This window comes from Panicum hallii, chromosome 9 (assembly GCF_002211085.1).
Source record: "Panicum hallii strain FIL2 chromosome 9, PHallii_v3.1, whole genome shotgun sequence".
NCBI lineage: Eukaryota > Viridiplantae > Streptophyta > Magnoliopsida > Poales > Poaceae > Panicum > Panicum hallii.
The window spans coordinates 9,044,254-9,068,588 of record NC_038050.1 but is presented as its reverse complement, the minus strand read 5'-3'; the positions used below and the strand labels follow the sequence as shown (position 1 = coordinate 9,068,588).

At 40.7% G+C, this 24,335-nt stretch overlaps 3 protein-coding genes across 4 annotated transcripts; all 3 read right to left on the bottom strand.

Annotated features, from left to right (window-relative positions):
* Positions 1 to 2,265: 2,265 nt before the first annotated feature.
* LOC112877490 lies at positions 2,266 to 7,323 on the bottom strand. The gene is made up of 10 exons (XM_025941806.1): positions 7,014 to 7,323; positions 6,302 to 6,494; positions 6,072 to 6,229; positions 5,814 to 5,959; positions 4,982 to 5,044; positions 4,779 to 4,871; positions 3,647 to 3,808; positions 3,417 to 3,514; positions 3,189 to 3,352; positions 2,266 to 2,964 (listed from the first exon to the last, which is right to left on the bottom strand). The coding sequence occupies exons 1-10, from the start codon at positions 7,210 to 7,212 to the stop codon at positions 2,639 to 2,641; spliced, it is 1,602 nt and encodes a 533-aa protein (XP_025797591.1). The 5' UTR covers positions 7,213 to 7,323; the 3' UTR covers positions 2,266 to 2,638.
* Positions 7,324 to 7,874: 551 nt separating this feature from the next.
* On the bottom strand, positions 7,875 to 10,192 carry LOC112877492 (myb family transcription factor PHL12-like). Of its 2 annotated transcripts, XM_025941808.1 has the most exons (8): positions 9,520 to 10,192; positions 9,134 to 9,305; positions 8,933 to 9,018; positions 8,733 to 8,821; positions 8,591 to 8,639; positions 8,444 to 8,476; positions 8,327 to 8,362; positions 7,999 to 8,219 (listed from the first exon to the last, which is right to left on the bottom strand). In XM_025941808.1, exons 2-8 carry the CDS (start codon positions 9,297 to 9,299, stop codon positions 8,196 to 8,198), a joined length of 483 nt encoding a protein of 160 aa, XP_025797593.1. In that variant the 5' UTR covers positions 9,300 to 9,305; positions 9,520 to 10,192; the 3' UTR covers positions 7,999 to 8,195. The 2 variants fall into 2 exon arrangements, with proteins under 2 accessions (XP_025797594.1, XP_025797593.1); XM_025941809.1 differs by having other exon boundaries at positions 7,875 to 8,219; positions 9,134 to 10,192.
* A 158-nt stretch (positions 10,193 to 10,350) lies between these two features.
* LOC112877491 (chlorophyll(ide) b reductase NOL, chloroplastic) lies at positions 10,351 to 15,211 on the bottom strand. Its single transcript, XM_025941807.1, has 13 exons — positions 14,953 to 15,211; positions 14,485 to 14,553; positions 14,008 to 14,069; positions 13,783 to 13,869; positions 13,277 to 13,344; positions 13,128 to 13,176; positions 12,953 to 13,038; positions 12,514 to 12,571; positions 11,889 to 11,939; positions 11,630 to 11,680; positions 11,502 to 11,543; positions 10,721 to 10,831; positions 10,351 to 10,613 (listed from the first exon to the last, which is right to left on the bottom strand). Exons 1-13 carry the CDS (start codon positions 15,209 to 15,211, stop codon positions 10,566 to 10,568), a joined length of 1,041 nt encoding a protein of 346 aa, XP_025797592.1. The 3' UTR covers positions 10,351 to 10,565.
* Positions 15,212 to 24,335: the final 9,124 nt, after the last annotated feature.

The following is a 24,335-nucleotide window of genomic DNA, read 5'->3' as shown; positions in this document are numbered from 1 at the left end:
ATGCCCGCGTCGCCTGGGGGAGTGTGGCCCGGGGCGGCGGCGGCGCCTGGAGCGTGACCCAGAGGTCCCCAGCCCGCGGGCGTGGCGCGGTGGGGTGCTTTTGCTGCCGTAGCAGAGCCGCCCGACAGGGCCGCAGCAGAGCCAGGCGGGGCGCTCTCACTGCGACAAGAGGAAGGCCCGTAGCTGGCGCGTGGAGGGGGGGCGCTCTCACGAGACAAATCCATTGAACGTAATTAGTTCATGATTTGATAATGTTATGCTACAGTGAATATATGCTAATGCTAGATTAATTAGGCTTAATAGATTTGTCTCGTGAATTAGTCTCCATTTATGCAATTACTTTTATAATTAGTCTATATTCAATACTTTTAATCGGTGTCTAAATATCTGAGGTGACGGGACTAAAGTTCAGTCACCCGGATCCAAATAGACCCTCGCTCGCGGGTTCTATGTTAAAATATATTGAAGAAGAGATGGAGTATTATTGTTTATTTTTCCAATGAAACTGTTAGGTCAGTGCATGTTTTAAATAGTGAAGTTGTCCCAAAAGGGAACAATCTCCATGAGATCTTCTCGGACATGACCAGCGGGTAGCGTCAGAAATAGTTTTATACCAGTTTTCCCTTCCAATGAAACTGTTAGGTCAGTGCATGTTTTAAGGGGATGTTTGAATCCGAGAACTAAACTTTAGTTTATATCAATTGAATGTTTCGTTACTAATCAGAAGTATTAAATATAGACTAATTATAAAACTAATCACATGCATGGAGGCTATTTCGCGAGACGAATCTATTATGCTTAATTAGTCCATCATTATTATCAAATTATAGACTAATTAAGCTTAATAGATTTGTCTCGCAAATTAGACTCCATCCGTGCAATTAGTCTCCTGAGGGCTAAACCTGTCACATCATCTGTGCAATTAGTCTCCTGAGGGCTAAATCTGTCACATCAAAAAAAATCTTATTATTTAGAACTATTAAATAAAGTCTAATTATAAAACTAATTGCTGAACTTCTAGGCTAATTCGCGCGATGAATGTAATAAGATATATTAATCAATGATTAGTGTATGATTACTGTAGCATCACTGTTACAAATTATGGATTAATTAGGTTTATTAAATTCATTTTGTGAATTAGCACCCATCTGTAAAAAAAATTTAGACAAATTTTATTTAGTACTCTTAAATAGCAAAAATGGCAAAAAAAAATTAATATGACGGACTAAAGTTTAGCCACTGCCAACTAAAACGGGGCATAAGCAGTGAAGTTGTGCCAAAAGGGAACAATCTCCATGAGATCTTCTCGGACATGACCAGCGGGCAGCGTCAGAAATAGTTTTATACCGGTTTGCACTTCCAGAGACCGAAGTCGCGTTTGCGTGCACCATACGATATTCCGTCATGGACAAATACACAGCCTAGCAGTAGGCATGTCTCTACGTGAGAATAATAAATGCTGTATCTGTGCGGCTAGAAACTGGACACCTTGCTGCCTAGACATCAGCATATCAACTGGCCATCCAAAAAGAAATAAAGAAAACAGCCAAGGAGTAAGATCACCCATTTTTATAAGTATTTTGCACCAGCATTTCTGTTTCCATCTCATTTTTAATTCCCCCATGAGGTACCCGCGTGCGTGTGTACTGAAGTTCGTTATTATCAACATCAGGTTCCTGCACTTCCAAGTTTCACGGTTTCGTATATGTATATTGGATCCTGAAATCATTTACTGAGGGATGAGCGATTTAGCCGTTAAAACAATGCAAATGTGATAGAAAACAATACAAGTGTCATAGAAAACAAAGCTCAGGTACTACGGATCATCGAACGCAGTATACAGCAGCATCGTCTCCAGTCAAAAGGTGCCAATCCAGCTGGTCCCAGTAGGAACACGTTTTTTTCCTTCACGTTGCTTCACGTCCAGCTCTTACCCATATTAAACACTAAACAGGGCGCATACCAAATAATGAGACGAACGTGTGCAGACGCAAAGAATATGGCAACGATCCTTCCAGTCAAAAGGCACCCACCCAACAGAAAGAGAGCTGCAAGTTCCTCCAGGCACCATTTCTTGCCATACTTGGTTTCCGCACCACATCACACTTTTGATCTGCTTGCATCACATTTGCATGGCAGCTTCTTCCAGCCGACCGAATCTCGTCTGGACGCTGACCACACTCCTACGGCACACATGCCGTGCCATCCTTGAGAGTTGCTACAATACAACACCCCCGTCAGAATGAGAGCAACAGCAACGAGACATGCTCAATCGCGTAACTTTTCGATAGGGCAATCTCTTTGCTGCTGGTGGAGTGGTGGGTCAAATCGGTATAAATTACATTGGTTAAGCCCTTCGATGCATCAGTTCCGGAGAACTACCAATCCACAAATAACTGACAGCCAGCTAAACAACTGCCTTTTTTTGCGGGTAAAACCTAGCACTCATGGACCTGAGATGATGTATACCAACTACTGTCACCGCGCAGAACTAACCACCCGTGGCAACAACAGTGGAAACAATGAACTGCTACCACCCTAACCTACTGCTAAACTAGTTCAATCGCCGCTTCCTTACTCTTCACACGTGCATGGCAGCAGCATACGCTTAGAAGCCTTCTAGGTTGAACCAGCATGCTTAGCTCCACAATCTCAACAGACCAGGAGCTCCATCGGCTTCCTCCCCGGTTTCCTCCGAGGAGCTTGAGGAGCTCTCAATGGTCTCCTCGGAGTGGTCGTCATCTTTCTCTACTCGCAGCCGGTGGGCGTTGTCCGCAACCCACTGGGCAAACTCTGGGGTTGCTGTGCATTCCGCCAGCGCTTTCCTGGTCGATTCCTGGGTGAAGTCTTCCCATTCTTGCTCAGAATATTTTCGTGGTTGAATCTTGTGGAAGGTGGAGTAGTAGTCTTCGTCTTTGTCTTGCTTGGGTACTACCTGTTTCCTAAGTGGGGAGGACACCAGACCTGCAAAACCACATGTCATGGCAGAAGCTGAATGCATTGAACTATAAAAATTTTAAATGAAGAAATCACACAAAAAGGTGTTGTCATTGACTCTCAAACAAATGAAAACGACACTTCAAGCATGTAAAGGTTTTTACGACAGCATCCTACAAGGAACGCAGTGACTACAGTCCAATAAAGGAAAGAAAAGATGTTCAAATTGTAAAAAACATCGGTTATGTTACCTCCATTGGCCAAATTGCTCCAACCGTACTGTGTGGCTGAACTTCTAGATGCGGTTCTTCCAAAGCCTACCTTAGATGATGGACTTAAGAACTGGACCTGAGGACTGCTGGGTGATCCTTGAGTAAGCATTAGCTGAGAAGAAAACTTTGACTGCTTTTGCTTCCTGCAGAAGAACCTCATACTCAGTACCTCAACATGCACAACATCAACTAACTTAATGGACTTACTTTGTTGTTGGCCTCTGAACTTTCTTTCCTGTCAACAAAGCACAAACCGACCAGCAAGAAGCAAGAGCAACCATTGCTAGACGAGGATCAAGTGTGCTCTGGAAAGATGAGCATCATGTCACATATGAAATCGGTGAACAGCACACTTATCTCATTCAAAGCAGTGAACAAGATTCAGGTGCTTGAGAAGAAAACTTAGCATGTTAAGGGAAAATAAGATAGAACTACACCTGCATAACAAAGAATGTAGCAACAACGCGCATAGCCCATTTAACAAATTGTGCTATCCCAGCATCCACACTTCCATCTTTTGAAAGGATAAATCTCCTTACCATCCAATAACCAAAACCAGCTCCGGTCAAGACAATTGTTACCATCAGGAACAGTGAAACCTGTTCATCATTAACTTTGTTATTTGATGACATAATAAAGGGGTAGAGGATGCAGTAGAACTCAGTAACAGACTGACATACTTGAAAAAGTAAAGAATAATCAATATACCATACAGGTCAACAAGTGCAACAAACTGATCTAATCATAGTATGCAATCTTCTAAAAAATTATTAACTTCTGCATAGCTTACAATCACATGAAATTATTTCTGACACCATCACCAAAATGTCCAGGGCATAACTGGTTAAAGTCGGGAGTCTGCACTGCTTGAATACAAGTGATCTTTGCAGGCAGAAGGCCAATCATAACAACCCAAATAGAGGCTGGTTTAATGTGCATCTGGGGAAAACATTACCAAGAAACCAGTTTTGTTTCTAGGCTACCAGTTGTATCTAATCTAATCTATCTCAAAATAAAAACTTGGGGGGCTGTTTGGTAGAGCTCATCTGGAAGTGATTCTCTGAGGAGAACTGATTCTGTGGCTAAAAGTGATTTTCAATATGGAGGAAGTGATTCTGGGTGGGAATTGGAATAGGAGAAGCTATTTTTCTCAGTTCCCAGCCTCTTAGTTCATTTCAGAGAATTACTGGGGGTAGAGTTAGAGTGATTCTCAGTGTTTGGCAGAGGTCCTCATAGAATCACCTTGGGAGCTGCTCTACGAGCTCTGCCAAACAGGTGCAAAGGCTTCAGGTGAATTACCAAGATCAGTTCCAAAGACCAAATCCAGAACCAACATCACCTTAGATTGGATATGCATGAATTATTTTCTACATTTCTGTCTAAACTCCCATAATGCTATAGTAGCACTACTGATTAATTGAGGTGTACTACATTTCTGATGGAATAAACAGCATAAAAATGAAATCCAGCATAGAAGAAAACAGTTGCAAGCAAAACGGGGGAAGCAAAATTAACTAAAGCACAAGATTCACCATTAGATGATTCTACATGCAAGAGGAAATTACTTACAGGGTTGTGCATCTCTTCACTCAAGCCTAAGTTTTCCAGAATAGAAGAGACCAATGTTGAGAAGTAGTGAATAACATAGGAACCAACACCTATCTAAATGGCAGAAAACAAAAATAAATTTTGAATGAGTACAAATAATTGGTTAGAACTGCCTAACAAGTGTTTCAAATAACAGAAAAATAGTTTAGGCACAAGTTACGTACCACAGATCCATAAATTGTGAGGTAAAATAAACTTTTCTTCCCCATTGGTAGCAATTTCATCCCCTATAACAAGGGCAAGGTCAGGCATCAATATTGTATCACAGAACACAGTGGACCATCGACAAATAAATAAACAATACGAAGTTCATTGTTCATCAATAGATTCGGAAACACCTTTGCACTATACATCCAATCAGCACATGCACATGTTCTGAATGTACAGAGAGGGGGGGGGGTGGGTATTATCAATCAAAAGACCAACATTGTGGGATCACTGTAAAAGGAGCCGGCAGCAAATTTCTTGCGCAAAAGCGCACATGCAGAATCAGCACAAAAACATACAAACAACAAGAATCAGGGACATTGCCTGATTGGCATTGGGATTCCAAAAGAATGATATCCTTATGAACGAATCTACTTCACATGTATTCCTATGATTATAGGCAATGGCACAAGGCGGATCTGCAACAGTGTGAAATTGGACAGCATTCAAGGGATCAAGGCAATATGACATCGTAAAAGCACCATAACATGAAGTTCTAGTTCATCCTTTCCTTCACAATTAGCCACAATCAGGTACTCAGCGCATTCAAACTGATCATATTTTCTCCAAAAGTTCAAGCAAAAACACTGGAGGAATCAAAACACATGTGGAAACTCAAATACTTCTTAAGTAAGGTCTGTCAAGGGACTATTATACCAAAGTGTTATCAATTAGGTCTCAGACTATAAAGCACTACGTTCCAAGTTTTTAAGTGCACATGCCTGCAAGTATCAGTGGAATAAACCTTTACTGGCAGAAATATGTATAAATATGTTTAGGAAAATATACCTGAAAAAGGACGATAAGAACAACAAGTAGGATGCCAAGAGCCATAGAGCTGCTATAGTAAAAGGGTGCCCATTTGCTAACAGTAGGAGACAGGAATAGCAATAGAAATCCAATACCAAGGCAAGCCAAACGCCATTTCTGAAATTCTGCATAATATATGGAATAAGACCAAATAATTTTAGAGAATGAATAGCAACAGATGCCCTTAGTCTAATACTTTTACAAAAAAAACTAATTTCATGAACAATCATTCCTGACCTTCCTGAATGGAAAGAGTGAACCTAGCTGGTTTCTTATCAGCCAATTTCACATCAATGTATTTGTTTCCATACGGAGAATTTACTGCAGTCCATAAGCCATCTTGAAAACCTTGCCATTCACCCGCCTCACATTGGCATAAACCCATAGAGGCGTTCCTGCAAACAAATTGCTTCAGTTTTCCAAACACTAAGGTTGCCTACCCTTACAGAATCAAATTTATGACTTACCGATGAAAGCAAACCTCTATTTTCCAATGGAACTTCTCAGGAATTGATTGAGAGACATTCATTTTGACACGTATTTGACTTGCATAGCTTTCAAGATGTAACCTTGGCACTCCAGATAGACGGACTCGCTCACAAAATTGCCCACCAATAGGCGAGGGAACAAAGGAAACCTCTGGATTTTCCAGACTAACATCTGTAGGAGTGACCAATATAGGAATCTAATGAAACCATCATCCATCAAGGTAATTGCGTGTTTAAGTTGCAACAAGCATATAAAAGGGCTACAGACAGGACATCACACACCGTGCTGCCACTAAGAAACAAAACAAAATAAAGAGTACATTACTCCATGATAACAGAAAAACAATCTGAACACTTGAGAACCCATGCTTGAGAACAATCAAATCCAAGGGAAGCTTGAAGACATAAAACTACAGCAACATTTACCACTCCAGCACTTAATCCCCAAAAATCACGCAGCAGTACAGCATATTTCTTAAAAAAAAGGAATGCAGATGCAACTCCATCATTGGAAATCTAACCAGCCGCACAATCTAAGGCCCCAACTAGCTAGGGGATACAATCGCACAACCTAAATCCTGAGCCAACGCAAAGCCCTAAACCCTAGACGACACAGCCGCACAGAAAGACGCGAGCCCAAAATCCCGATCACAGAGAGCAACCCGCACAGAAAGACGCAAGCAACAAGTACCTTTGAGCGGGTGCGCCGTGCCGTCGTCGCCCGAGGAGAGGATGATGAGCGCCGCGAGGGAGGCGAGGAGGAGCAGCGTGGGAGCCGCGCGCCTGGACGACGACTGCGAGGGGGAGGCCGGGGCGCCCGCGGTGTCCGCGGACGAGGCGGCGCTGGTCGCCGCCGACGACGAGGAGGAGGCTTCGTCGTAGGGGGCCATCTCGCGCGGCGGCGGGGCGTGTCCGCCGCGCAGGTGTTGCGCTCAACTCTGTTTTTTCTCTGCCCTTGTTTCCGGGGATTTAGGCAGCTGTTCTGTTGTTTATTCGTGGGAAGCGTGCGTAATGCAAAGGGACTTTGTATTTAAAAGACGAGCCAGATTACATTTTACACGCGGGGAGTCTTAATGGGTAAGCTTGACACGGTGGCTGACGAGTGGGTCCAGGAGTTGCTGACAGCGTGAGACTTTGCGAGGAAATTCCCAAATGATGTTTCGCTAGGTGTATCTTGTACGCAAGTACTTTGAGAACGAGCAAAACATTAAGGACGAAAATAAGCATGATGTCATGCTTGTATTCAAATTTCAGATAGTACTCCTTTTTATTTTTTGGAATTTGCAGCCAACGTTCACACAATCGAGAGTCCCTTGGGTTGCGTGCCACGTCGTTCTCGACCCTCGTCGGCTTGTATTCAAATTTCAAACACTGAAGCACTTATTCAGTCTGGAGTACATCCGTACATGGCACAAATATACCTTTTTCCCAATTTTAGCCAGTCCTATTTCATCTATAAGCAGGCTGAATGCTAAGGCAAAGTAAAGAGGAGAAGCGGAACTTTATGAGATAGACGAGTAGATCATGTATTAATAGTGAAGAGCGAATATGCTGAGATATAGGCTGCAAAGATTTTTACAGCCAGCAGCCAGCTTTATTATTAACCTTGCTCTAAGAAATATGCATTATTATTAAAAAAAGAAATACGCATTGCCGCAAGTTTACATAGGGGAACTTCTTATTTCATTATGGTCATTTTGCTTTGTGTCAGAAACAGTCTTGGCATCAGACTCGCTCAGATAGATGAGAAAGGAGGGACATGTCTTGAGAGTGGAACCACAGATGGCCAAATGCATAATTGGCCAAGTCAGCTATGTACTCATCAATCACAGTTAGCTTCATTGTCATTGTGACTGTAGACAACCTGGATTTTTCATCCATCAGCTCCCTCCATCATCTATATCAACACACATTTTAAGATAACAGCGAACACAAAGTTCGTTAGCAAGAATACATATTAAATAATAAATATAGGTTTGTTTATGAATGAAACGATGACTTTACCTGAACCCGGTCCACAGAAAAGCTGTTATCAACCATCTGAAAGATTCCAGCACCCACCACGAGTTATGACCACACAGATGAAGAGCATTAACAAGAATGCAAAGAAAGCATACATACCTCTATGTCATCCATAAGGAAATTGTTCATTATCTGCTTCACCAATCAGATGTTGGAATTCATATGACAAATTAACAATATATTTCAGATTTGGAGCTGAAGTCTAATGGCAATCAGTATTTCAGTTGGAATACCAAGAAATTTTACCTCCATTTCCAACATAACTGCGTCAGTGTCCATCAGTATCTTAGACGCCCTGAACATCAGAACATGTTTAAGAACATACAGTAAAACAACCTGACATGGCGTGAGGAAATATACTGAAATCTTATTAGATAAAAAATCATACTGATTAAGTGCTGCCTTGCTATGTGATGTGATGACTGGCACTTCAACAGCAGGAGCTTCAGCACCTAATTCACACTTCTCCCTGTACCTCTGGCAAATGAGAAAAATAAACATAAAAAAAGAGAAAATGTACTGGGATCGTGCATGGTCGAATGAAAATGACCGAGGAATCTAATAGTGACCTGAAACAGGGAGAGGTACCTGGAGGTGACTCTTGATGTTTTGGATTGTAAGGCCCCTGACTCCCATAGCTTCCATCATCTCCTTCAGTGCAGTTGGTTTAGCTTCTACAGGTTGCAACAATTATATGATACAGCATCAGATTCATGGAACAATTAAAGATTGAAGGAAATAAAAAATATTTTCCCCATCAAGTTATGCTCAAAGGTTGAGAAAACAAACCATGGGGACCTCCTTGATACGCCACAGTTTTCACAAAGATCATATGGAGATCATCAGACCACCGCAAGTGACTCTTTGCCGGCTGCATTGCGCAGATTATGCGAGAAGCCAGCATGCTTGACATGACAGTAACATCATTCTTCTGTGTTCGTTTGTTCTTGGACATTATTCTGCGAATCAATCTCACAGACTTTTAAGGAAAGATCAAGGAAACCAAACAGTTTGCCTTGTCTAATTAGACAAGACAGAACCCATCAAACTGGTTTTTTTTTTTAAGTGTGGGCTTCTGCCCAGATGAACACTGAGAGAATTCCAAAACGAAAAAAAGGAGATAAAAAAGAAGCCGATTGCTGTGAAAGAGAACAACTCGTTAGTAATCAGTATATATATTTGTGCGGAAGCAAAAGAGTCGACCCTGTATCTGTTCTTCAGGGAGAACTCAGGAACAAAAGGAATTGAGTGTGTATCCTTTCTTTCAGGGAGAACTTAGACGAGCGGGGAATGGTCTTCTGACCTAGAAAGCATATCGCCCCCTATACATAGATCTTCCTGTAAGACACTAGAGATACTACACTCACTGCCTTCGCATGATTACATAGTGTCTTCTCCACAGCACGTCCATAGGAGAAAAGGTAGGCAGGAAAGTACAAGATTTCTCAAAATGTAATGTTAATAACATATCTGTCATGGGGTTCACTTTCTATAGCACGTGCAGCCTTTAACGAATTAATGAGTAGATGAGCATCATATTTATGGAAAGTATGAATGGATGTGATAATGAAGAAACATATGATTGCAGATGATAACTTAGGTAAAGTAATTAATGCTGAGGCCAACTTATCAGAGCAAGCTGTATGCTTGACATGTGAGCAAAGTTATATCCTGCCAACACCTTGCAGCAAGGTAGTAGTGCCTTGTTTTGTGGTTGTACTGCCATCTGCATGCTTACAAAATATTGATACATCAATAAATCAGTTAGGTGCATAATTTTGACATTGCCTCCACTTGCAAGGGGAACAAGTAGGCAAAGGACTACAGAGATCCTAGTAATTGACCAGGTAAAGTATGTTCAATACTGCATATAGCTGCAATGGTGCATAGATGTATAATGATCTGCTCTAGAACATGCATAATGCAACCTTGGCCAATTCTGTGGTCCAAGTATGGTTGGAAATCTGTGTAGCCATAGAGATCAAATGGGCAAACAAGTTATCGCATGAACTGCAAATGATTTACCATAGGACAGTAGCTTTAATAAGGTAATCAAATTGCTACCACTGTACAGAAGAGCTGAAGAGGAGCACATTACTGTGTTCTCACGAAATGACATCAGTAATACATTCCATCTTTTGAGAAAAATAAGTGGCTCAACATAGACAATGAAAAAATTGTCCCTAGTCTCTTCAATTTTGGAAGGTGGCAGCAGGGAAAACTAATCCTCAGTAACATACTTGTTTCTTCGAGCACCAAAAGCAAGTCTCTGCAGGTGAAATCAGAGAGGGTGTATTACAAATGCAGAAAAATCGGTACTGTCAAGGATGTCAAAAAATAATTGAAGACAGCACCCGTGATCCAGAGACTTCTTACTGAAAAAATTCTTGAGTAGGCTTTCAAGCCTGTGAGAAACCGAATGTAGGTTGGCTTCATGGATTGGTTGCTAGGGATTTCTCTGATGTTTGAAACAAGGTAGTCTGCAACCTGTGTAATAAAAGACAAGAGTAACTATTTATGTTTCATAGTCTCCTACCAATCAGAAGCTTAAAAAAGGATCTGCTAAGGCTTATATAAATTGAATAATTAGAGAAATAAAGTGAACAGCTCATATGTTGCATAAACATTAAACAAGCAATGCATGTTATGGTCCATGAATACCTTTTCAGTTACTTCAACTAAACTAATTATGAAAATATAGGTCACTCCATATGGTTTGATTTAATTGTTAGACCATCAATACAGTCTCCAACTCACTTTTTACTATTATTTTTTTTCCTAAGTATATGTTATAAAGGTCAAAGTTCCGCATCCTCACATTGAAACTAATGGATAAATAAAATACACCTGTCCACCCTATGGCATAATATTAAGAGTTCACCAGATATAAAAGTATGCATGATAAAATCATTATCACTAGAACATTTGAAACTTTCATAATGCAAGCAAACATAAAGATAATATACCAAATCAACAATGAATTGTCTCAATTTTTAGGGAAACCATCTTAAAGCAAGATGGTTGGATATCCCGCACAACAAAACAGATAACAGGGATATAACAACTAGTGAGTGATTGCATGTCTGGACACATGGAAGATGTACAATAAGAAATCAACGATACATAGGGAAATATAAGATAATGATAAATATCTTACCACATTAGGAGGTTCAGCTAATATATTGATGAAAAATTTGGCCTGCATCAGCAAAGTTCATAATTTAGTAGCCATGAATTCTCGTATTAGCTATGGTGAAAGAAAATGAGACGAGGCTTATCCCTTACTTGTTTTGTAGTAGCGCCAGACATAAGAAGATCTGTTGTGACCATGCCAGGCTGCACAGAATGTACACATAAACACAATTCACATAATTGCTCCTTCAGCATTTTATAGATCATAGAGGCAGAACACATTCCATAAGCTATGCATTTACACATGGCCCAAAGGCTATAGAAAGTAGCTAGTCAAACTACTTCAATGATTTAATGTTGTTCATTCTAAACTCCAGAAATTTCAACAAAAGAAATGCTGGGGGTTACGTACTGATAAGTTGTGCACCATCACATTATTCACTTCATTCATCTGCAACTCAGCCTGCAATCAAAATCAAATTATTTTTCTGCCTGAAATTTCTGATAAAACTGCAACATGCCAAGCTTCTTTAGGTGGACCGGTTAGAGCATTGAACTCTGGGGTTCATAGAAACCCCCGTGCAACCCGGGTCTGAAGCACGACGCCTTCTTAGAACAAAGTCTGGAAAGAGTCTTCCCCCATGGTTGAGGGTTTTTTTTTTTGATGAAACGGGAAGGTGATTGTTTGTATTACCTACGTTTACGCGTATATGTGTACGCACGTGTGTGTTATGGTGGGGGTGGGGAGGGTTTGAATGCTCAGGAAAACTTTAGTCATTTAAGTTATAAGAAACAAACACCTATGAAATTCAGGTACTAGTTTGTACCGACTGATTATTTCGTTAGATCTCAGATGATTCTGAACATTGAGAAATAGTTGTTATGGCAGTGTAGTGTATAGTCTTCATGTCTCAAGGCAATTAATAATTCTATGAGGCAATAAATCAAATGGTTCATCATAATCAAATACTTCACTGGGAATTTCGAACTGAAACCAAGCATCCAAGGCTGTTATCTTCATAAAGGTCTGTCTTTACCTGTAGTGACTTCGTAAGATGCACAACACTTCGCTTTGTTGCACCATATGCAGCAAACCTGGTAAGATTATCAGTCAAAATTCAGGCCATATATGTGAGACAAAAACCTAGAGTTATATGCTAGTATTTCGCAGGATATTAGGCATCAAAATTCAAATTAGTGTATACTACTCTACTTGCTTGATATTTGTCTTTGTTCACAACTAATTCACTTATCAAAACTACTGATCCCCTCGTATACACAAATGTGGAGAGGGAGGAAACGGGTTTCTGTCCTACCAGCATTTAAAATCAGGAGGATGGCATGCAATATATTAAGCTTCACAGTTCACAGTATCATACTATTGGAGAATTCAAAGGAAGATAAAATCATAAAGTAGCATGATCCTCAGTCCTGTTTCCATATTACGTTACGCACGAGATCAATGGAAACACATACCTTGGAGTCGGCCTTCCATCAGAACCAGCACCATCAAGGTTAAATATGTGACCACCTCGAGGTTGGTTCCGCATCATGTTTATTGCCTAAAATGGCAAGAGTGTGGTGCTTGTTAAATAATTATTCATAGTCATCATAATGGACGTAGGAAGATAATATTGAGTGTGATTAATACCTCACGACAACATATCATCAATCCTAGGGTGTTAGTGGTGATAATTTCCCTAGTAAATCAGAGAAAGGGGCCAATTAACGATTGGTACTAAATGGCACAAACGACAAAAGATGTACTCGCCTAGCTTGCTCAAATAGGACGAAATTTACATGAGAGCCTCATCAGAGGTTTCCACCAGCGGTTTGTATGTATATGCATTTGATCCAGCATTGTTGATCTGCACCAGAATAAAAATATCAAAGAGAAAGACCAGATTTCTACTTACATTCAGATCTAACCCAAACTAATTCAAGAAACAAAAACCTCAATCAATCTAGGGGGAACTAGGTGGCATTTGTAAATAAGAAGAAATAGATTCAGTATGACAGAACAGAGTTATTTTTAATTAAAAGAAAATGAAGTTAGAACAATCAAGGAGGAAAGCTGAAAGATGTGCACAGGACAGAGCTATGACATGAACAAGCCACACCAATATTTCATACCCTGAGCAGCTGATTACAAAACATTTCTGATACAGTGGAAATTATGCAGTAAGTCTCAGCATCATTTCATTGCATATGGTTGTCACGTTTTTAGATCAACGATGATGAATATGAAAGCAGCTGCAGCTAGTTTGTGTGTGTGGTGGGTTGATGTTGGGTGGATGAACATATACCCATATATCAATATGCTTAAGCTTGTCACGTGCAAACTCCACAAGTGCCTTTACATCCTTTCCATCTCTAACATCACAGACAGTTCCCTGTCACAATATATATGGCAACAGTTCAGCATTAAGAAGCAAAATGTGCAGCTCCATGATACATCCAAGCAGCAAACACAATACATGAAAGAGTTTTTGATGAAAGAAATAAGATCCGAGTAGCTCAGCGGTAGGTACCCACACATGTTGCTCTCCGTATTCCCTTTTCAAGTCACCGACCACAGATTCTACCTTTTCAGCTGTAGAAGATAGACTGCATGTCAAGGAAAGACTGAACTGGTATCAATTGTAATTTTTTGCTTGCTCTCTTTTTCATCCTATATTTTCAGAAGTAGCTCAATGACCTTTGGTTATTTAGTAAAAAAGAATTCAGTAATGATTTCTATGACAGATCATTGACCCAAAAGATCTGGCACAATGGCACATAACTTAAGAACCTTTCGTGAGACAGAAAAAGAGAAGTGCAGGGAATGTCAGATGGCAAAAGATGGATGACACATAAACTAATGATAGGTTATTATGTAATCAAAATGGAAAAGGAGTAAAGAAATAAAAATAAAAAAGAGGTGGGCAACTATGCAGATCAATTTGCAAATGCATGCTGGACCAAGTTAAATACACATCGCATAATATAAATGATACTTCCTTATATACCTGATCTTGAGCAGATTACAACATTATCACCAGCCTCCAGAAACTTCCTTGCCAACGCGTATCCTATACCTACGTAAGAATACAGAAAACCACTGGGTAAGATCAAAGAAAAGAGTTTTCCACTCTTATCCACTATGTACGAAACAGATTGTACAAGGTGAAGTAATTACGATATGCCTGAACTTCCTCGTTTTTCATTTTTTTTCTTTTTGCTACTAGTTGTATGTGTATCCAAGGTTTATGTTCCTGAAAACAGAGCCTGCAATCAATTGTTATGAAATTTCGAGGTCAAGCTTCCATTGACCATTGATTGAGTGAAAGAGCCAGACTGCAAGCATTCATTTAGACACCTCAGTAGTCACCGGTTGGTATTCAGATTGCACGCATTGTTCGCTCAATATAAGCATGAATTCAGAAATGCAGACCCTCCCCGGCCAAAGGAAAATTCCCAGAAACCGAGCGGCCCACCTTTCGTTGAGCCGGTGATGAGGACATTGTAAGGCGGCACCATGGGCTCCCTCGGCCCCCCTCCGCCCCCGCCGCCGCCGGACGCAGCCTCCGCCCGCACCCCGCCAAGTCCCCGCCCGCCTCTTGGCGCGGCCGCTAGCCCGCGCCGCTCCGGCCGGCCGCGGAGCCCCGCCACAGCGGTGGCGGATGGCCGGGACGGCGCGGCGCCCACGCGCGCGGGGGCCCGGAGCGGGAGGTGGGCGGTGGCGCTTGCGGCCATTGAGGTGTGGCGCCCGTGCGAGCGAGCGAGCGCGCACACGTGGAGCCGGTCAGCCGGAGGATTCTGCAATTCGGTGCTCGCGGAGTCGCAGGTGAGGTTTTGGGGGCGCGGAGGCTTGTACAGAACTACAGATAACGAGCAAGGGCCCCACCTGTCAGTTACAGCGCTCCGGGCTCTAGCTTCAATCTGAAGCTTATCGGAAGCGACGAATCAATCACTCATTTTCTTGTTTCGCTCGACGAGAGAGAGAGAGAGAGAGAGAGAGGTTTACCAGTTTTGCAGGCCAGAAACACTTTGGCACGAGCAAACGGTCGACCGTAGTTTGCCTGCCGTCACGGTCGGTCAGATCGCGTGTTCGAGCGGAGTAGCCTTGAACATCCTCTGCGTGCAGTAGTAGCGGCACAAAGTCACAACTCACAAATCCACCTCGATTCGTCGTCCCTGTCTCGGTTAGTGTTGCGTGGTGGCTCAAGTCAGTTTCGTTGTTTGCATGTGCCGGGCGGATATCCTACAGGGTTTTTCTTGCCCAACATGATCACTTCAAAGTCTGAAGTTCAGACAGTCTGCTAGACGGCACAGTGTGCACTGACGTGCCGCGCGATTCCTCAATTCTCCTCCTTGAGTCCTTGTCGTGGCTTCACTGGTTGTATCTATCCATGCCACGAGTTTCAGCGACTAGTAGGCCAACTGCATCAACATCTTCAGTACGTGCACACCGCTACATTGTCCTCGAGTCCTTGGGCTCGACGATCTCCTTACATTTTCAGCGTTATATCAAGGCGGCAGCTTTGTGACAGTAAACGTGCTTGTCAGCTAATGATGGGCATTAGTTTAACCAGTCAGAACGCTTACCAATCATGTGGTTACCATAGCAGACCATGAGTCCATGATCACAACAAACAACAAAGTTCATTTCATAATGCATTGCATCTGTTTATATCTACACGAGATGATGCATAACATGATTCACGAACACATGATACTAGCTATGAGATCTCTGTGAATAGGCCATGCGACGTGCAACATCTAAATTCTAATGTCCGCTTCACTGCTAACTTTAGTGGAACAGAGGTGTTCTGCCTATTCTGCTCGAGAATTTCACGAGAGTTCCACCCTTTGCCTACGCTGCCACAATGCACCAGACCATTGGCTTCTTGCAAGCATTGACCGACATGACAATATTCGGGTGCCTCAATGTTGCAAGCATCATAAGCTTTTGTGCAAATTGCTCCAGCAGTTGAGCTTTCTCTGGGTCAGCCTCTGGTCGCTCCAAATGATCTATGGCAGCACCCATCCCGTTGTGTGTCGCCATGAAGAGAACTTCCCAAAGGCACCTTGTGCAAAGGCACCTCCAAGTGCAGCTTCCCCAACCCACATCAATCCTCGTACTTCTTGAGTGTCTCGGCGCATTCTCACTTGGCAAGCAAGTATGTGACACCCTCCATGGACGGAAGATTGAGTTCCCAACCGAGCTCCTCGATACAGCGGTGGCACAACAACCGTATAGCACCACACTTGAAGCACCGCTCCTTCAACCTAAGAAAAGGGATCAAAACTCAAGCACTCGAATTCACCGTGTGAACTCCCTGATCACAACCAAAGATTGCCTGATCTTATAGAGAACCCTACGAGCTAGCAACACAAGCATAGAAGGAGACCACAAGATGACGAGGAGCAGGAGAGAATATAAAGATGGATGAGCATTAGTAGATATATTAAAAAAAGAAACCAACATAATGACCTAGCATAAAAAAAATCATAGACCCGTTTGGTTTCAATTAAGGTGAATCAGAATTCTGAATTCCGAGGCAAGATTAGGGAATATATTGAACGCGCATGTAAAAATGAAGAGTGCTGCTGCCTAAAAATCCATAAAACAAAACTTTTTACCTATGATGTGGTGCGTGTGACGGCGGCTAGGGACGGATGAGGGCGTTGATCCGGGAGAGCATGCCTCCGCAAGATACGAGTTGGGGAGATATCCGACTTGACGATATTATCTCGGCGGCGTATCTGCAGGAGCGGGAGTACAGGAGACATGCGAGTATTGGTTGATGAGGAAGGAGGTGAGCACCATCAACGGGAAAAGACATTGTGGTGGTGCTTTGGAGCCAACGATAGTTGTTGCGCTTAAGCCTACATGGGCGCAAATCAGTGGCGGAGGACGCCAAAAATTTTAGGTGTGGCGGACTGGCGGTGGATTACTAGATTATGTTCAAATATTATAAGAAAATAAAAGTTCACAATAAAAATATAGTTTAGAAATACCTCAAATGAAGAAAAACACGTAAAGTACGCATCAAATCAACAATTGGACCAAAGAAGCTATCAAACAAAGAGAAAACATAAATTAGTAACGAAATATTAGAGTTAAAATATTAAATGTAATACAAGATACACAATTAGAGTATAGAGTTATACCGGTATATTTATTATTAGTTGCGTCTAGGAGACTTTGGCAATTGCATATTTCTATCTTTTTTCTTCTGAAAAGCCTTCTTGATAGATTCAAGATCAATTCCTTTAAATATCTCCCGCTCAATATACACCACCATCAAGTCATTAAGGCAACCATCGGACATCTTGTTCCGCAACTCAGTTTTAATAATCTTCATGGCTAAAAATGCTCTTTCAACTGATGCAGTTGCTACTGGTAGCAGCAATGCCAGCTCAATTAGGCGATAAACCAAGGAAAATATTTCATGCCTCTTAAGTTCAACCATTTTCATTGCTAGGCTTGCAAGGTCATAACAAGCTCTGAATGCCTCAACTCTTCTAACATGAATAATGAAGGTTTCTAACTGGTCTCTTATTCTTTTCCGGTCATCAAAAGAAAAATCATCCAAATATATATCCGTGAGGCGAGCAAGTTTATTCACATCAAAGTTAGAGAATGAATCTCTAGGATCAAGGCAAGCAAAGCAAGTAAGTAATTCCGATAATACCTCACTGAATCGATGATCAAACTCTGTTGTGATAGCATCTATGGTAGCAAAGAAGGTATCAACACGAAAGTAATGATAACAGCACCACATCGTAAGCTCATTTTGCATCTATAGAACATGTAAAGCAGTAAAGGGAAAACAATAGGCATACCACATCAATTGGGAGTTTGGGACAGCCCCGATGATAACAGTAGGAAAACGGGGCGGGCGGGGGCGGGGCTGCGGGCGGCGGCGCGCGGGGCCTGCGGCTGCGGGGCGGCGGGCGCGGGAGTGCGGGACGGCGGGAGGCGGGAGCAGAGCTGCAAAGTGCCAGTGGGGAACTGGAGATTGGGGATAGGGTTAGAGTTTTTTTAGTTGGGCCGGGCCAAGGTATTCCCGCTTGGGCCGGGCCGAGGTGTGGCGAGCGCCACACCTCGCCACACTAGGCCCTCCGCCGCTGGCGCAAATAGTGGAATGGAGAGGGGAAGAGAAAGCACCGGTAGTGTAAACGAGGATTGAGATTCATGAATGGGGAATTGATAACCTTTCTCTTGCCATAGTTGGTATATTTATAGAAGTGGAGTCCCACTTAGCCTTCACTAGAAACGCGGCATCGTTTTTGCTCGCGTGTACACACGTCATCACAAGTAGAGATTATCGCTAGCAAAAACGATTATGGATATATTGGTTGGATGCAACTAGCATTGTTTTTTGCTAAGAGAAATAGGTTTAGTGATATAGCAAAAATCTTGTGTGGTTATTGTGAGGTTGGTAAATGGTGTTTGTCCATGAAAGACGATATCCTTTTTCAACGGCTACCATAATTTTTTTTCCTAAAAAACACTTTTCATGACTTTAGTGTCATGTGGCCACGGGAGGGGATATCCCACACTTTTTGCAGATTTCCCGTCTCTCTATTTAGTGTCACAGAGCTCCTACCCGTTTCCATGTCTACATTTTTTTCACGACGAGACCGGGATTGGGATAACCATAACAGACAAGTCCATGACCACAACAGGCAACAAGCTTCATAATGCATTACATCAATACTTATCTACAAGACATGAGACAAACATAACATGATTCGTGAATACACGAGACTAGCAATGATATCTCTGTGAATGAACCCAAGGCTGTGGGCACAGCCCATGCCACGTGCAACATCTAAATTTTAATGCCTGCTTCACAGCTAACTTAATCAAAACAGGGGTATTAAGTGTCCTGCTCAAGAAATTCTGCAAGCACCGACAATGTTTGGGTGCCTCAATGTTGCAAGCATCATTTTTTTTGTCACTGGTCATTCCAAAAGGTTATGGCAGCATCCATCTTGTTGGATACATGCTTCCCTGTAGAGCATACAAAGTGCAGCTTCCCCAGGTTAATGGTCGACTCCTTAATAATTCCGAATGCCTCACTTAAGGCACGCGAAACCCTTCGTGGGTGGAAGATGAAGTTACCGACCGAATAGCTGCCGAAAAATGGCCTCTTTGCCCCTTGAGCCGTCCATGGGGCACCTCAGTGTCCTCCATCAGCAGCTTTGCCCCCTAAGCTGCCGCATTGCCAGCCTCCTTTACTCTTCCGGACGCCACCAGTATGCCAACTGAGTTTCTCCTTTCCATCGTCACAACAGCAACAGTATAGCACCACACATGAAGCACCACTCCTGCAAGGCCGCAACCCAAGGAAGCGATCAAAACTTGAATTCGTCATGCGAACTCCCTGATCACATCAAAGATCGCCTAATCTCAGAGGAAGAACACTAGGAGCCCACAATGAAAGTAGAGGAGGAGGAGAAACACGTAGAGATGGTGAGGAGCAGGGGCGGCAGCTGGTGACAGCCATTTATACACACAAATCACCATCTCTTGAGTTACTAGGTAGCAAAATCGGCTAGGGACCACACACATATGAGGCAGATGACGAGCATTATGAAAGTATCATTCAATTCACATCATGAATCTATCTCTGACACGTCAACAAGAAAGGCAAGAAACGGATACATTGCAAACTGAAGAAACTGATGTGTCTCAAGACGCAAGCTACATCTTTCGGTTGCCTGAATCTTTTGTTGGGATGTACATACGTCCATAGATGCAGAGGTTGGGTGTGGGAGGTCTTGGGTTCCTTGCGGCCGTACTGGCAGATTAGCAGTAGGTGGAGGATATAGCGACGAGGAAGAAGAACATGAATGGACGCGTGCAGCATGCTATAGGGTGGTACAAGGCAGCAGAGGATGTGCTGGGCTGCAGCGCTCCGTTTCTGTGTGCTGGTACATGAAATGCGCATCTTGCGACGTTGGAGGTTGTTTGCATGGTTAATTTTGCTTGTAGGAAAAAAAATTATTTGGAGGTTTGGATGTGAGGTGTCATGGGTCCATTATTGCTTAAGGTATTAGTAGGTATAAGAGGAAAAAAATAATTTATTATATTAATAAGGAAGTGTTAAAAGAAGTCACCACGTTAGTCGAGAGGGTTTAGAAATTCTCACGTTAATCTAAAAAAGAGAAGAATTTGGACCGTTAGATTTTATGAAGATCAAACGGTCTAGACTAACTCAAAGAATCCATATCAAATATAACTAAAAGTCCATATCAAATATAACTGAATAATATATATTTCGGAAATAGAAAGTTAAAAAGTTAGGATTAGAACTTGATCAACGACGACACCAGCTTGTGATGCTTTTCAATATGTTAGGATTTGGTCACTGCGTACACTGAGCCAGCTCAAATGATTCGAGCCGCTCATGATCAGACGCACAGCACCAAAGGGTAAAGTGAGTGATCGATCAGCTATGATCTGATCGACGCTGATCCGTCGACCGTGACATGCGTTGGAGTATAGATGGCCATGTTATCGGCGTACTCATGATGCATGTGCTATTGCAGTACTGCATCATCTCTCAAACAAATCTCATCACATTCCATTCAACTGTGTCCGAATTATTGTTGATACTTCCGTATGATTGGATGATCAGACTATGTTATTATGTTAAATAAGTAAGCGTCAAAAGAAGCCACCATGCTCACCGAAATGATCTATAAATTTCTACATTAATCTAAAAGAGACAAAAGATTTACACTATTAAATTTTATGAAGATCTAGCGGTATAGACTAACTCAAAAATTCCATATCAAATACGACCAATAAATATATAATTTCAGAATTAAAAAGTTAAGAAAATTAGGACTTGATCAAAGAGTACTTGCTGAGTATAATTAGTAAATAGTCAAAGTTGAAATTAAAAAATAAGAAACAATTGGAATTTGATCAAAGAGTCCCTGCCAAATATGAATAAGTAAATAGTCAAATTTAAAATTAAAAATAAGAAAATTAGAACTTGACAGAAAAAATAAAAAATTAGGACTTAACCAAAGAGTATATGCCGAATATGATTAGTGAATAGCTAAATTCAGAATTAAAAAAAGAAAATTAAGACTTGACCAAAGAGTCCATGTCCAATAAAATTAGTAAGTAGCTAAAATTCAAAATTAAAAAATAAAAAATTAACACTTGATAAAAAGAACATGTTGAGTGCCATTAGTAAATAACTTCATTCAAAATTGAAAACATAAGGAAATTAACAGTTGATCAAACAATAATAAATTGGTAGTTTGATTCCTATTGACGTTGGGAAGCAAAATATGTAAGTAAATGCACTGTTCATCTAGACAACCGTTTAACCCGTGTACATGCCATGTAAACGCTTCACAGTGGCCAACTGTGTCCATTTAATCAGTCGTTTACCCTGTATAATTGGACGTTTAGTTCGAATAAATAGCTAAATGATAGACGACCAATTCTTTAGCGTTTACCATTTAGACTAGCGCTGGTAAATAGCCCAAGTGGAACAAAATTATTTAAGCTAGATTTAGAAATATGGCTTGAAAAATTGCCACACTAATAAAAAAGTGATAGATAGCATTATTTTTTTATGATAATCTAATGGTTTAAATTAATCTAAAGATTTCACTAAATACAATTAATATGTCATTTAACTTGATAACATAAAATATGTAGTTTAACTCAATAATATAAAATATGTAGTATTATACATGAATTTGGTGAGAAATAAAAATTAAAAGATCCATGTAAATCACAAATATAGATAACTAAATTATAAGGAAAAATAATGAAAAATGGCACCTAAATTTTGAAGCAAATTAATTAAATAAAGGGTATAGGTCCCAAAAATTTTTCATGCTAGACATTTATTTTTATGCTACTACCACTATCAGTATATGTGTTCTATAAACAGTTAAGGATTGATAATGATACAAGCGACCATGATAATAAAAATATACATTTTGATTTTTATGGAGATAGAAACAAATTACATATGTAAATGGCTCATGTAAATTTATTTAAGTTATATTTAAAAGTATGGTTTGAAATCACCACATTAACAGAAAAATAATAAAAAATTAGTTTTATAATAATATAATGGTTTAGAATAATCCGAGGAGTTCATTGAATGTTATTAATATTTACCGTAAATTGAAATTAAAATAATAAAACTTTTGTACTATTCTACATAAATTTAGAAGGAAATAGAAAATTCATATCAATAATAAATAAATAAATAAATGATAAAAAAATAATGAAAAATGGTATTTCGGTTTGGGTTTCAATTGATATTTTGAAGCAAATTACTTAAATAAAGAGCACAAGTATCTAAATTTTTCATGCTATTGCCATTGCTGGTACAACTTCCTTTACTGCTTTTATAACGAGTTAACCATTGCCTCAATTACACATGTGTGTAGCTTGGTTGAGGAGTTGTCCAATATTGTAGAGTACAACAACTGCATCATCAGAACAATTGGCACCTTCTAACATTCAATTTTACTACAGTTTGTTATGTGTGCTTCTACTTTCAGTTGAGTTACAAATAAATAAATTAATATTAAGTGTTACAAATTAATTGTCATGAATCAGTAGCTAAGTACTGGCTTGATTATGGTATTCGTTGAGTCTTGATATGCTCTTCATCGTATCGTTAATATCTTAAACACCAGTATTTTTATAATAACACATGTAACTAACGATTATTAGGGTATGTTTGCTGGGCTTCTCCAATGATTTTTCCAACAGCTTTTATAATATTCTACCAAATAGATAAAAATAAAGCGGCTTCACCCAAAAGCCCACATGAAATCTCAAAAAGACTTACAATAGAGAGAAGGAGAAAAAAAATTGGTTTTAACCAGCTTTTCCACCCACCTCAAGATCTAAAGTGTTCTTACAATTACCACATTACCTTTAATAATTTTGTTTCCCAGATATCTTTTTTAAAATAGTTTTGCCTCCACCAAAAATATGGTTTCACCATTAAAGCCAGAACTGAATCAATTTTGGAAGAAGATGACGCCCTACAAAACTGGTCATTAGTGTGCAATTTAGGGAGCATGTTGATAACCAAGAAAAAAATCATCGGAATGACCATGGAGAAGCACAATTTAATAGCAATAGCTTACATGAACAACTATATCTAAAATAAAGGAGAGAAAAAAGTTAACACGAGTCAGATTTCGAGAGGGTGATGACAACCGTATAGGATGATGAACATAAAAGCTGCAATAGTTAATTTGTAGACCCCGTACATGGCACGTGAAGGGGAAGGTGCAACAACCACAGGATAATATATGTGCATATATGCATAAACTTTTTTGGAATTGGAGATTGGAGAACAAAGGGGGAAAAATTAGGTACCCGCGCTATTTGCGCGGGCCACCTTGCTAGTTGTTCTCAGAAAATAAAGATGGATGAACATTAGCAGATTTCAAAAAGAATAGCCAGCACAATGATTTACCATACCAAAAAAAAAAGAATTAGAAACTAATATGATTGCAAGGTGAATTGAAAATATGAATTCTTTGTCGCTATACTAGGGAGTAAATTGAACACCCATGTAAAAAGTAAGAATATTGCTAAAAGTTTCGCAAAATATAATTTGCCTATGATGTGGCACGGGAGATGGTGGCAAGCAATGAGGACACTGGCAAGGGTGTACGGCATAAATTTTCCACCACAGGATTTGGTTGGGGGAGATATCCCATATGACCATATTATCTTGGTGGCGTATCTGCAACAGCAGGAGAAGGAGAGAAGCAAGTCTTGGTCGATGAGGAAGAAGAGGAGCACTGGCGATGACAAAAGGCATGGTGGTGGTGGTGGTGCTTTGGATCCAACGACAGTGGT